Below are 12,883 nucleotides of genomic sequence, written 5' to 3' on the forward strand. Positions count from 1 at the left end.
ACATAAGATCGGGAATAATACGGTGCATTAAAAAAATAGAAATGTTAAAAAATTTAATTCTCAAAGTGTGTTACACGAATCGTCCGTAACTGCACACGTCGCGACCTATCGAAATACTTGGGTATTCGCCGTGCGTTGCCAAGACATATGATAGTCTTTGGCGATAAGACCCGAATGATTACCGGAGTGAATCAGCGACTTGAAAGAGATAGAGAAGACGAGACCGAACCGTTTTCCAGCTGAGCGCTCACGTTGAATCGTACACCGATACGCATTAGAAAGCCGGAACGCTTCTGTCCTCTCGTTGGCAGGTATGTACGTGCACGCATTGCGTCGCCGGTGATTTCTTTCTTCGAATATGGATCAAGGTTGATCGTGAGTCCGCGCATCGTCACGTTGACGAGTTGATCGATACGTGTCAGTGGATTATCACGCCATTCGTCAATTGCTGTAAATATACAAAATGTGCAAATAATATATATATATATATCGCGCGTCATTTAACGTTTCGTGTATTAATAATATTATATATTATTACGGGATATTAAATGAGAGATCGCAATCAAAAATCGACAACAAGAAATAATCGAGAAATAATACATAATATAATATAATATAAAAATGAACGCTCTTTATAAAAAAGATAATATTTTACGGGCATTTTAATAATCTTTCGAACATCATTTAAATTATCAATATATCGTGCGGGATTTCTTCGACCATTTGCAAAATGGTGGTAAGATGGGATATACATATAATACGTACGCATCTTTGGCCGATGAAGCTTGAAGCACGTGCGTATTTTACATGCCGTGACACGCATTATGCGTCTATTCAAACGAATGCGTCTCGCGTCTCATGCACAGATGAGATACGTCCCGCGCAAGCGCCTGAAGATGTTTGAAAAATCTGGCCGCTCAAACATTGAGAATCTAGTTACGTATGATCGAAAGTAAAAACTCCTCCGGAAACTGCATTTTTCCTTAAGTTTCGAGCGAACTTTGCATCAACGGATCTCAGCTCAAGATCGAAACACAATTTCATCGTAAAATTAAGAAACGAACCCTTACAAATTTTGCATAAATCTACAAACCGCGCACTGCGATCCGCGACACGCTCATACTCGCGACATACTTATTCCATCAAACATGGCGGCCTCCTTAGTTTACTGTTGCCACGAGAGGTGGCGCGCGCGCGCATGCGCGCGAGCTTTGCCCAGAGGTCGCCCTCCCCCACCCCGAGCGCAAGATGGCCGAAGTGACAGATACGGAGAGCTGTCAACCATACCCGGGATCCGCCTAAATTCTAAGTGTTGCGGCCGAACCGCGTGTTCGCATCGCGTTGCGTTGCGTTGCGTTACGATGCGTACGTACGCGAAATCATCTCGGGTCTGTCCGTCTGTCAGAAACGCATCAAAACAATACGACGAGACGCGCGTCGCGTTGTGACTCGTATGTAGATACATACGCGTACGTGTGTTACGTACGCTCGCGTGCGACCTGCTTTTTTCACGCGAGCTCTCGTACAGTTCCTCGACTCGGCTTTCGCCGAGTACCATCTTCTTTCTCTTCTCGCATCGGTTGATCGTGACATCGGCAACGAATCTGATCGAACTCTTCGCATGGTGAGGCAAGTGTGCTGTGTTTGTCCATAGGTATAATTCCGTGTGCTGTTTTCGAGCATGGAGGCGATAGTGGAATATAATTATGTGGCGCAAGAGGACGATGAGTTGACGCTGAAAAAGGGTGACATCATCACCGAGATTAAGATGATGCTCGGCGGATGGTGGGAGGGCACCCTGAGGGACAAGCGTGGCATGTTTCCTGATAATTTCGTTAAGGTATTGCATGGTTGAATCTTGCGTTTATTATCTATATGCATATTTATCTATTCTGATGTAAAAATATTCAATGTATATAGGTATTGGACCCTTCTACAACTGGTAATGGAACTAGCGGCAGCACTAGCGAGACTGTAAATAATACTAAATCTGATGAAGTTACATTGAGAAACGGATCTAGTAGACGCCTTTGCAAAGTCCTCTTCAGTTATGAACCGTGTAACGAGGATGAACTAGCGTTAGTACCGCAAGATTCGATAGAATTCTTAGGAGAGGTGGAGGAAGGATGGTGGAGGGGTCGTCTGAAAGGTAGAGTCGGCGTATTTCCCTCAAACTTTGTTTCTGCACCTGCACCTGAAGAACAAGAGAGGCACAAAGAGCGAGATAAAAAGGAATGTAGGGTACTCTTCCCTTATGAGGCTGCTAATGAAGATGAACTCACCTTGGTTGAGGGAGATATAATTACACTTTTATCCAAGGATGCACCGGACAAGGTTTGAAATTAGGAGTTTGATCAATATTAATGAATTATGAATAAGAAAACAGTTATAGATACATAATATTCAATATAAATAACAATTCATATAGGGTTGGTGGAAAGGAGAATTAAGAGGACAAGTGGGTCTATTTCCTGACAATTTTGTCGAGATAATTGGTGCGAAGAATGAATCCCAAGGGCAAGAATCCCAGTGGCACGAAATAACATTACTTAGCGCAAAGTCAAGTGCTAGATATTCCCATCAAGTGAAGAAAATGGAGAAAGCACACGTTAGAAAAAGTCTGGACACTAGAAATGCACATTCGAGTAATATATCAGGTAAGATATAACTGGTCTTTGTATCAGAATGACATTTCTATGCCATGTAATGTACATAACATGCGATATAATTTCGTGTTCCATCAGATCATTTCCCAGCCATAGATACTACCACTAAAAAAAGCCTATCGACATCGTCGTCCACCTCCGTGTCAGCGTCGTCGTCGTTGACGGCTACCGGAAGCGGAGGGGGTGATAAGAAAGCTGCTGGCAGCCATTCGATTATATCAAGCCTGAAGCGTTTCGTGAGTGACGTAGGGAATAACGGTATTGGCAACACGACGAGTACCACTTCCGAATGTCATAAGGAATTGGATGGCGTAGAGCGAGGAGAGGGTGCACCGCTTTCGCATTTGACAGCTTCTCGTGCTAAAGCGCCTCGGCGACGTCCGCCTTCGTCGCAACATCTGCGCCATCATGCCGCTGGGTCCATTAATGTAAGCGCAGTCTTGATGCTTTCTTCTGTTCTCAACATTATTTTGATACTACAAAAAAAAAAATAATTATATTAATATTAATTATATTTACCAACTTGTATAAAAATATCAACTTTAAATTAGCTTTATAATTTGTAGGAGGATAATTTGCGCCATCATGCCGTTGGATCCATTAACATAAGCGCATTCTCGGCCCTCCCTTCTATTCCCAACACTCTTTTGGTACTACAAAAAAAAAATAATATTAATTATATTTACCAACTTGTACAAAAATATCAACTTTAATTATCTTTATAATTTGTAGGAAGATAATTTGTCTAATGGACGCACTGAAACAACGCTGGAGCAAATACCGGATGAAGAAACGGACGGGCTTGTGGTGAAAGCTAGGAGAAAAGCACCATGGGTAATGTATCATTGAGATAAAATAGAAAAAGATTTATTTTATCGTTGAGATAAAATAAAAAAAAAAGAATCATTACATGAGATCGCTGTTTCTTCTTATCTAATCTTATTATTATTAATACTGTTATTAATGTTATGTATTTATCTACAGGTCGAGGAATTGAAAATGAATCAAATGGAAAGGCGAAAAACCGCTGCAGATCGAGTCGATAAGACGGAAGTCAAAAAGGAACGAAACTTCTCACGGTATGTATCGACTTTTTAATGAAATTTGTCATTTATTTCACGAATATGCGATATATATGACAAGTATCGTTTTATTGTTCAACAGATTAATGACGCAAGGAAATATCGCAGATTCCGTTAACAAACCCGATATCGATAATGATGATAACAAACAGAAAGATCAAAGTCCTAGAGCCGATATAAGCCCGCATGCTGACCACCACAGTCCTAGCACATCATCCGGACAACCGGCCTACGTTCCATACGCTCTCTACAGCAAGCTATTGGAAAGGGTAAATATTAAGATTCATAGATTATTAAATTTTCATACCGGTACATTGCATGCACGCGAGAACACGCGATTTTTAATTTAAATTGCTTCAACAAGGTCGCCGCGTTAGAGGAGAAACAAGCAGTATTGCAGGTGACGGTTGGGCAGCTCTCCGAACAGCTCATACCTCTTCTCGCAAACGCGTCGATAAACAGTAAAGTATAAGAGGCGAAAGAAAGAAAAATCGATAATATATTTATCTGCCTATATTATCACTGTGTTGTTTTCTCATTATGCACTAATGAGAAGGAGACTAATACTGCTATATTAGCCTAACTTTTATTGCTCTATTACTGTTGTTATATATATTATATATATTTATTCATTTGGTAGCATTCGTTTATTGTTTGCTCCATCGATGCAGTATTCATAAGGACCGGTTGAAAGACGCAACATTCCATACGACATTCTTCGCTTGTAAAAGTATTTCTCTTTAATCTGACTTTCAGTAATTTAACAGATCTCATTGTAACTGCCGGAATTTATCGCTATCTTGATAATTATAGCTGTTTTATAAATGCCTACTAAGCATTCGCAAGCCCCATATAACAGCTACTTTCCTTGTAAATTCGCAACACATATCAAACAATCTGCAATGTATATTTGCATATATTCTAGATTCTGATGGCTTGAATTTTTTCCATATTATCAGTAGCATGAAAAAACTTGCGACATAAAGTCTCTAAAAAAAAAAAAAAAGGAAAAAAAGCGCAAGTGTCCTTCCAAGTGTCCATGTTTTTCCTTTGCCAATTTGCATTTTATTTATTGTTTTATGTTACGTATTTTTACGCATTTATTTTAATAGAATTTACGAAAAGATTGCTAAGTATTTTAATTTTATTATCAAATAGTAAAAATTATATAAAGGAAGATGTAAAAGTACTTAAAGCTTGATAGGGCGTAAGAATATACGTATGTGATTCTTTTTTATCCAACGAACACAGCTGCCTCGCGATAATTGTGTGATGATTTGTGTAGTAAGTCTCTTCAGTAATCTGAGTGCCAATGTGTAAAGCATTTTATTCACTATATTTCCGGGATGCCTCATTCTACGTTAAGAGTAAGTGATACTCGTTGATTTTTCACGAGTAACATCACTGAATTACGGACAAGTACGGATCCGTATGAGCCTAATTCGACATGTACGTCGAGCAATTTATTTCTATCCGCTTATCAAAGTATATTCCGTTCTAAAAGAAATGGAATATATCTTTGAAACAGTGCTGATAACGCGATATGATATATCGTAGCATGTTTGTATCGTATATGTAAGCGAAAGAACGAGGAAGCGAAAAAAATTCATAAAAGACTCTTGTTTTGTCCTAAATATGAAAGAATATCATTGAGCAGGACTTCAAAAAAATCTGAGATATGCACTATAGTCCATTTTAAAGACAGTTTAGCAGCTTTTCTTCGATATAAACGCGAATCATGTTGAATATATATATATAAAAAAAAACCGTTTTTATTTTTTACATAAAAACGGAATTTTAAGTAAATACAAAATGATTATATATAGATATATGAAAGGAAATACGAGACGTTATTTAATTTTTTATATCAGTATTTTTTCTATAAAATACAATATATATTTGATGCTTTAATAATAGAGAGTGGACTAAAAGATTTCCTCTAATCTAGATTGATATAAAATAGATTTTATTTTTATGTGTGTGCAGATATGCATATATTAAATTATATACATATATATATTTTATTCTCTTTCTCTTTTTTATTAATTTTTAGCAACCAATAGTTCCATATTGTGCAAAATCTATGATAAAAGTTTATAGCAGTATATTTATCATATTTACTTGATTAATATATATTTTTATTGAATTACTATTTATGAATATACTGCGCGCAGCACTTATGCTCATGTATAAAACGAAATATATATTTGGAGGCGAGTCAATAACTTAATATAATGTCTCGCAAACGTATATATTTTAATTGCATATGTGTTGAGATATTTATAATCGTAATAAATTTCATGAAAAAAAAATTTTATATTAGGTGAAATATTTCTCTATAAATTAATTTTATTGATATAATTGGATATTAATAAACGTAGGTTACCGTTATCAATCTCCTTGCTTAAAAAAATAATATGCTTTAAAGATATACTATTTCAGATGCAAACTCTTATTTCGCGTGTAATCCGTCCCCGAACGTCAAAACGACATCAATGTGTAATTAGCCACATAAGTTATCTTGATTTAGGCGATAATATTTGAATATATACATTTTTCATAAGCAAATTTGTATATTAAATAGTTTATAAATTTTTGTGCTTTTTGTTTTTCTTTTTTGAAAAGGGTACTAAATTATTCTAATATCGGTCTACAATCTATCGGCATTTATTACTTATAGCACGTACGTTTATCAATAAGCGTATATTATATTTGTATATCGCAAAACGCGTCGCAAGAATAACTCCATAAAGTTAACCAACTGTAATTAACGAAATGCGGTGGCTTTTCGAATGGTTTAGGTATCTCTTCGTAAGATAAAAACTATCGTTTTAATTTATAATATAATATTATATTTGTGACTTGCAGCATAATATTAAATTTAATTCGTTTTGATATGAACTCAAGGGCAACTCTCTTAAAAGGCATCCAACACTGATCATACTTATGGAAAAAAAGTTCAAGGTAAACAAGACCAAATTCGTACTCTATATCGCAATCACATCTTTTATACTTTTATATTTCGCTGGATATATATACACACACACACACACACACACACACACACGGATCAGGTTGTTTGAACGCAATATTTCTTATGTGTATTATATGTTCACTCAGACACTATATAAAATTTCGGTTTGCAAACGCGACACCATCATGCACATTCTTGCGAATATAACGCGCGACAATAATAGTTATTAAGCGAGTTGAACGAATCTCTACTACCTTTTTTTTTTGCAATCGCATCTTGAATATAAATTTATTAGTAATTAACAGATCCACCGTAGAGGCCTCGATTAAAATATTTGGTTGTATCTTATGCCTTTGAGAGATATTTTTTAAAACGAACAATTGTTTGTTAAATATTAATTTTGATCATCATTCGCCACTCTTAGGAATATCGTCTTCCTTCATAAATAATAAACTCTTGCGATTCAATCATTGCAAATACAATTGGTCGCTATTGGCGATCGTGTGAACATTTCTAACTTTAACGCGATCATTTTCAAAAGAATGATAGAAATATGTGTTAATTAAGTTAGGCTTGTACTTACTTATAAATTTTTTTTACGACGCATCTCTTCATTTGCCATCGAATCTTAATTCAGAATTGATTTGAAATGGATGTTTTTGAGAGAGGATCATTAAATGTGAATGTTAATCTGTAAATACAATAATGTTGAATATTAATTATGAGTGTTGAGTGAGAATATGCATAAGAATTATAACGAAATCTTTATTCTAAGGATAACCACGTTCGGAGCATTACCCTAACAAGGCGAATTAACAATTATATAATCAAGACAGTGTATTTAAGTTGCGATACAACTATCTCTTGTACGCTTCTGGTCGCTATTGGCGAATAAATATCGCGAAGACTAATATAATAACGGCAGACTTATATATTTTCAATTGTTGTTGCGCGACATCGAATCTTATCGAGGAGACGAGACATTTTTATATATCATACTGCAGCTCTTCTTGATAAGTGGTCCTATCGAAAAGCGTATCGAGTGAATTATGTATGTACGTCGTTGCGGGACAGCAACAGCTGTTAGCTACATAGTCGTTAAGTTATAGGTATCGCGCTTGAAGAAAGCATGATCTAGAATGTAACGGAATTGGAGTTAACGACTCGAGAGTGCTACGAACCGCATACGATCTTTAATGTTATTAACGTTTAGGCCTACACTCTATGTACATATACGTGTATAAGCAACGACCGAGTGAGAGTTATATATATTTTTCCCTCCTTTATCAACGTGTCAACCAATGCAGCGCATACGTCGGATTAACAATCGTACCTGTAAATAAAACCATCGGAGTAAATCTCTCTTTTTCTCTGCAAACGTTGGAGTCTTGTAATCCTACATTAAATCTCTGTACATATATTATATTTTCAATATGTCTGCCTTCATTTCAATCATCTTATGAAACATTTTGCTACAAGATTGAATTAATTTAAATAATAAATATAAAGGTGAAACGAGAACGGTCCCTTTATATAGGAAAATCAGATATCTATTTTCTCTCTCGATTGTTTTACAAAACTTTTAATAAAAGTATGATCTTTTATGCGTAAGTTAATTTTTATTATGTATAATTATCACACATTTTACGTATAATTGCGTACCTTATCGTGATTATATTCCTTATTGTTATCATGATTTCTATGATATCGTCGCGATGATCGTTGAGACAATGGCGAAATTTCGCAAATAAACGGCAACGATGCGTAACAGGGCATCACTTTCCAGAAGGGCGGTGATTTCTCGCCAGGCGGGTTTACAAGGGCGACACAGCCCTTGAAATGCGACGGTTGTCCCTCGCCCCACGCTCGATAATCGAAGCAAGACAAGGACTCGCCTGTGTTGAATTTTATAATGTTTCGCAAACGCGTATACTTTAATTGCATATATGTTGAGATATTTATAATCATAATAAATTTCACAAGAAAAAAATTTATGTTAGATGAGATATTTCTCTACAAATTATTTTATTAATTTAATTTATTAAAACGCCAATAAACGTGAATTACTGTTATCAATCTCCTTGCTTAAAAAAATAATATGTATTATAAAGATATACTATTTCAAATGCAAATTTTTATTTCGGATGTAATTCGTCCCCGAACGTCAAAAGAATATCAACGTGCAATTCATACGTAAGTTGTCTTGATTTAGGCAATAATATTCGACTTATTTTTCATGTCGAAAAAAAATTAAGTTTCGTGTATATTTCGGCAACCTTGTCGGAATTTTTCTTTTCTCCACGAATACCTATCTCGAGTAGCTCGTTAAATAAAGTCTGTAAAAAAAAAAAAATTTGCCATTACCGAATTCGTTCTTCCAGATTCTCTCCTTATTGTTGTTGTTACTGAGACCCACAAAGCTGGGATGATTTTGCGACACGAATTTGGCCAGGCCTTCCGTACGCTCTTCGCTAATTATGTGGGCGAGAGACGCGTTTCGTTTTCGGCAAAAACTTTGTGCCTGCGTATAATTCAGACTCTCGGACGAAAATATGAACATTCCCGCTTTGGGGATGCATTCTATCGTAGCGTTCTCTGAAAGTGATTCTCGTTATAGAATGCAGATATTAAATTTGCTTCGGGAGATCAATTTATAGCGGGTTCATATATTTGTTCTTCTACATAAATTTAATGTTTAAATTCCGAGAATTTTTGCACGCGATTGACTGACGGATTAACGTAAATGAGATGATAATGGCAATATTACCAGGCAAAGAGAAAACCAAGTACATGCTGTAATATCTGTAATTTGTCGCGGGCACGAGTGTAGTCATATTGCGATCCTCGGGGCATTGAAGGGCTTGGCACATATTTTCTCGCCTTCCTATATGTTAATAAATAAATAAATAAATAGACAGAAACGAAGAGAAAAATACACCGGAGAACACACAAATTACAAATCGTTCATCGGATCGATTACATTAATTGAATAAATTACGCTACACTTTACAACGCTCTTACACTCCGCCTTATAATTAGACGAGAGCGGGCTTTGTCATAAAATTATCATAATCATACGTAGCAATTGCCCGAGTTATTCACATACCGGCACGATTCCTCATCGAGACGATATTGAAGGCGAGGGCCTTCTTCGATGCCGCGAATTCTTCGCATTTTTTCACGTTAGAAACCACTTCTCGCGATACGATCGGCTGATTCGAGCGCCAATTGATCTTGATTAGATCGTATCGCGGCAACTCGTGATAATTGATTCCACAGCAATGATCGCAGATAACTAAATACACCGCATATATAATTAAGAGAAACGATAATATGTTATAGCATGGCATTATGCAAATTAACGAGTTTAGATTATACACAGTTTTTACGAAGCACTGCGACTCGTAACGCGCGTTCTGGATATTTTTCTCATGATGAATGTCACGTACTTCCGACTTCGGAAATGTACATCATTCGGACAAGGCAATTAATAATTATGCAATTCCGGAAACTGTGGAATTCGTGATTTCGCGATAAAAGACAAAATACAATCGAATGCTTAATTAATCGTAATTTAATATATCTCGTTGTTTTCTACTTTTTCATAATGTGTTTTCATTTTTTCTCGAATATAATCTTCCTCAATTAATTTTTTATACAAATATCTTCTATAAATTATACTATAATATTAAATATACATACGTATAAAAAAAAAGATTACAGTATGGTAAATGCTTATAATGTTTTATTAAAATATCTATGATAATAGCATACTGTAACAATGACCATCATACATACATGTATACTATGGTCTTGTGCATGTATCCGTGGCTATAGCGCATGCAATCGTATATCAAATAACTGTTTCGCGATGCTCCCATAGCAATGATGCGATTTTCCACATCTCTATCGCTTTTTCTCCTGGATATCCGGCCTTTTGTGGGTGCCGTCGCAGAAGGGCCTGTTTGACGTTTGCTTGCAGTTGCATAGCCAGTACTCCTTGGTCTCCGCAACAACGAAACGTATGGGTCTAAGCGGAATTTTGAGAAAAATGTTTTTGTGCGTGCCATCGCACATTGGCTGGTTCTTGCTCTGACCGCAGAGACACCACGAATAATTTTTGCCGGCCACGAGACGTATCCTAAACGGCTTCCTGTCGTATATCACTCCGTTCTTAGACTGAAGATTGGCGCTGTACTTATCTTTGAGCAGATTCACGGGTATCGGCGGCTCGTCAATCTCCGTGGAGAAGTACGATACCTGGAAGCAGTGAAAACAATAAATTTTCATTTTACTTTTTCTCTATTCGTAAGAGAATTGCTCTCGAATTAAATTGTTGATTTTGATCAAGCCTCTCGATTAGGTTAGATTTAGGATCTTATAAAATAGAAGAGCTCGTTCTTTTTTTTTTATAGATCGTGACTTACATTTTCGCGGCGGAGGACGTTCGAGAAACGAGCGAGACGCGGCAGTCGATTAATCATGATCATTCCGTTAAATTGTCGATCACACAATCGAGCGTATCATCAATATAAATCGCGAATGAAAGCAACGGTCACGTTGGCCGGAGTGCGTAGAATACTGTACAATCAGCTGATCGTCAATCGTCAGCGCTGCCAATTGCCAATTTTTACTTTGATCATCTGCGCCATCTCTTCCAACATTAACGAGATACGAAGAGTCACTCTAGTTGATAAATTATCTAGAGAGTAAATGGTCATAGAGGAACGCTGATATTATCGACTATCATATATAAATGAAAAAGTAATATATATATATATTGTATATGCAAGTATATGAATGATTTTTTAGAACTGTCAAAATACTGACACACTTTCTATATTAAAATACACGATATATTTGTCATTTTTTCTAAACTATTATGTCATATATCCGTTTCAGTTTTCTGTCTTGTTTTATGGAATTTATTAGTGAATATTGATTTTTAAGCGAAGCAAGTTTGATCGCTCTGGGAGCGATTTTAATGACGTCATGATGTCCGTCTTGGGTTACTAAGGGTTATTTGGATTATTATCAGATTAATCGATGAAATACTTCGAATAAGCGTATGATATTGATTAATCGGGGCAAAGAAGTTTTTGCTTTAAAGCCAAAATAGCATCAAACAGAACGTACTTTATATATTATTTTTATATTAATTAAATTCAAAATTTATTTCTGGTCGAACACATGTTTATGACAAACTGAGAGTTTAATCTCTCAAAGTGATTAAACCTGCTTCATTCGCGTAAATGCTACATGAGAAATATTCACTCGAGATAAACAACGCGCCAATTACTGGCTTGTAAGAAATAGTCTTTGATGCAAATCGATCAATTGGAAACGTAGTCGCGTCCCATTCACTTTCGCTAATGAAAGCGAGGAGACACATGTTCGAGGCATGTAAGAGGCGCGTGAAGATATCTTTGAAACTTGCACTCCTCAGTTTTATTTCTTTTAAACTGAGTCAATGAAAATATCACTAAGCAATGATACAAGATTTCACCGAAGGTCAGTATATATTTTATTGATCTTCAACAAACACACACACACACACACACACACTTTGTTCTTCCGTCTTATGACAATAAGATTTCACTGAAAAATCAGTAATAATATGTTTGCGAGATGTGACTTTTTTTTTAAAGCTTTTTATATATTTATTTTGAATTTTTATTTTTATAAGGAGAGAAACTCTTATATATAGTATATCTGAAATTAAACACATACGATAATTATTGTAATATTTAAATTCAGAATTATATATATATATATAAAATTGGTTCTTTCAATTTTGTAGTTCTTTATTTATAACTTAGACTACTAGTGACTATTCACTGCTTTTCATATATTATAATACATTCTGATTCTATTTAAAAGAATACTAATCGGTGATTACGTGATTCATAAATAATGCAATCACAAAAATAGCTAATTAATTTGATTAGATGATAATAAAATTAATGCGGTTTGCGAGGTATAAAAGTCGTAACTTTTCATAAACTTCAGCAATAGACAGAGCGAACCAATAAGTCAACTTGTTACACGCACAATTTCTCATCAAGAAAATATATAATTGAATAGATTAAATGAGAAAGATATATATTGTATCACTGATATAATCGTGTGTGAGTACGCGGAGAGGAACGACATGCCTTAGA

General features: G+C 35.6%; 4 protein-coding genes across 7 annotated transcripts in view; 1 reads left to right on the plus strand and 3 right to left on the minus strand.

Moving 5' to 3' along the window:
• Positions 1–1,256, minus strand: part of LOC138942393 (protein gooseberry) — a 64,566-nt gene extending 63,310 nt beyond the window's left edge. The window contains exons 1-2 of one of the 2 annotated variants that reach the window (XM_070312599.1): positions 766–1,256; positions 230–448 (exon numbers count right to left, since the gene is read on the minus strand). The gene's annotated coding sequence lies outside the window, so the exon portion shown is untranslated. Of the gene's footprint in view, positions 1–182; positions 449–765 lie in introns of both variants that reach the window. The other variant, XM_070312600.1, reaches the window with a different exon arrangement.
• LOC138942392 (SH3 domain-containing kinase-binding protein 1) lies at positions 245–6,803 on the plus strand. 2 transcript variants are annotated; one of them, XM_070312594.1, is made up of 10 exons: positions 245–311; positions 1,655–1,840; positions 1,921–2,334; positions 2,429–2,657; positions 2,745–3,094; positions 3,233–3,316; positions 3,399–3,500; positions 3,651–3,745; positions 3,831–4,017; positions 4,113–6,803. In XM_070312594.1, exons 2-10 carry the CDS (start codon positions 1,682–1,684, stop codon positions 4,218–4,220), a joined length of 1,728 nt encoding a protein of 575 aa, XP_070168695.1. In that variant the 5' UTR covers positions 245–311; positions 1,655–1,681; the 3' UTR covers positions 4,221–6,803. The 2 variants fall into 2 exon arrangements, with proteins under 2 accessions (XP_070168695.1, XP_070168694.1); XM_070312593.1 differs by lacking the exon at positions 245–311 and having other exon boundaries at positions 1,232–1,840.
• Positions 6,798–10,243, minus strand: LOC138942394 (uncharacterized). Of its 2 annotated transcripts, none has more exons than XM_070312602.1 (5): positions 9,829–10,243; positions 9,490–9,606; positions 9,087–9,317; positions 8,385–8,617; positions 6,798–7,413 (listed from the first exon to the last, which is right to left on the minus strand). In XM_070312602.1, exons 1-5 carry the CDS (start codon positions 10,070–10,072, stop codon positions 7,396–7,398), a joined length of 843 nt encoding a protein of 280 aa, XP_070168703.1. In that variant the 5' UTR covers positions 10,073–10,243; the 3' UTR covers positions 6,798–7,395. The 2 variants fall into 2 exon arrangements, with proteins under 2 accessions (XP_070168703.1, XP_070168702.1); XM_070312601.1 differs by lacking the exon at positions 6,798–7,413 and adding an exon at positions 7,542–8,055 and having other exon boundaries at positions 9,829–10,242.
• Positions 10,244–10,475: 232 nt separating this feature from the next.
• Positions 10,476–11,284, minus strand: LOC138942397 (CDGSH iron-sulfur domain-containing protein 3, mitochondrial-like). Its single transcript, XM_070312608.1, has 2 exons — positions 11,150–11,284; positions 10,476–10,982 (listed from the first exon to the last, which is right to left on the minus strand). The coding sequence occupies exons 1-2, from the start codon at positions 11,210–11,212 to the stop codon at positions 10,629–10,631; spliced, it is 417 nt and encodes a 138-aa protein (XP_070168709.1). The 5' UTR covers positions 11,213–11,284; the 3' UTR covers positions 10,476–10,628.
• Positions 11,285–12,883: the final 1,599 nt, after the last annotated feature.

The sequence above is a fragment of the Polyergus mexicanus genome, unplaced genomic scaffold, assembly GCF_030449975.1.
Source record: "Polyergus mexicanus isolate NDT 795.1 unplaced genomic scaffold, iyPolMexi1.0 SCAF_22, whole genome shotgun sequence".
Lineage (NCBI taxonomy): Eukaryota > Metazoa > Arthropoda > Insecta > Hymenoptera > Formicidae > Polyergus > Polyergus mexicanus.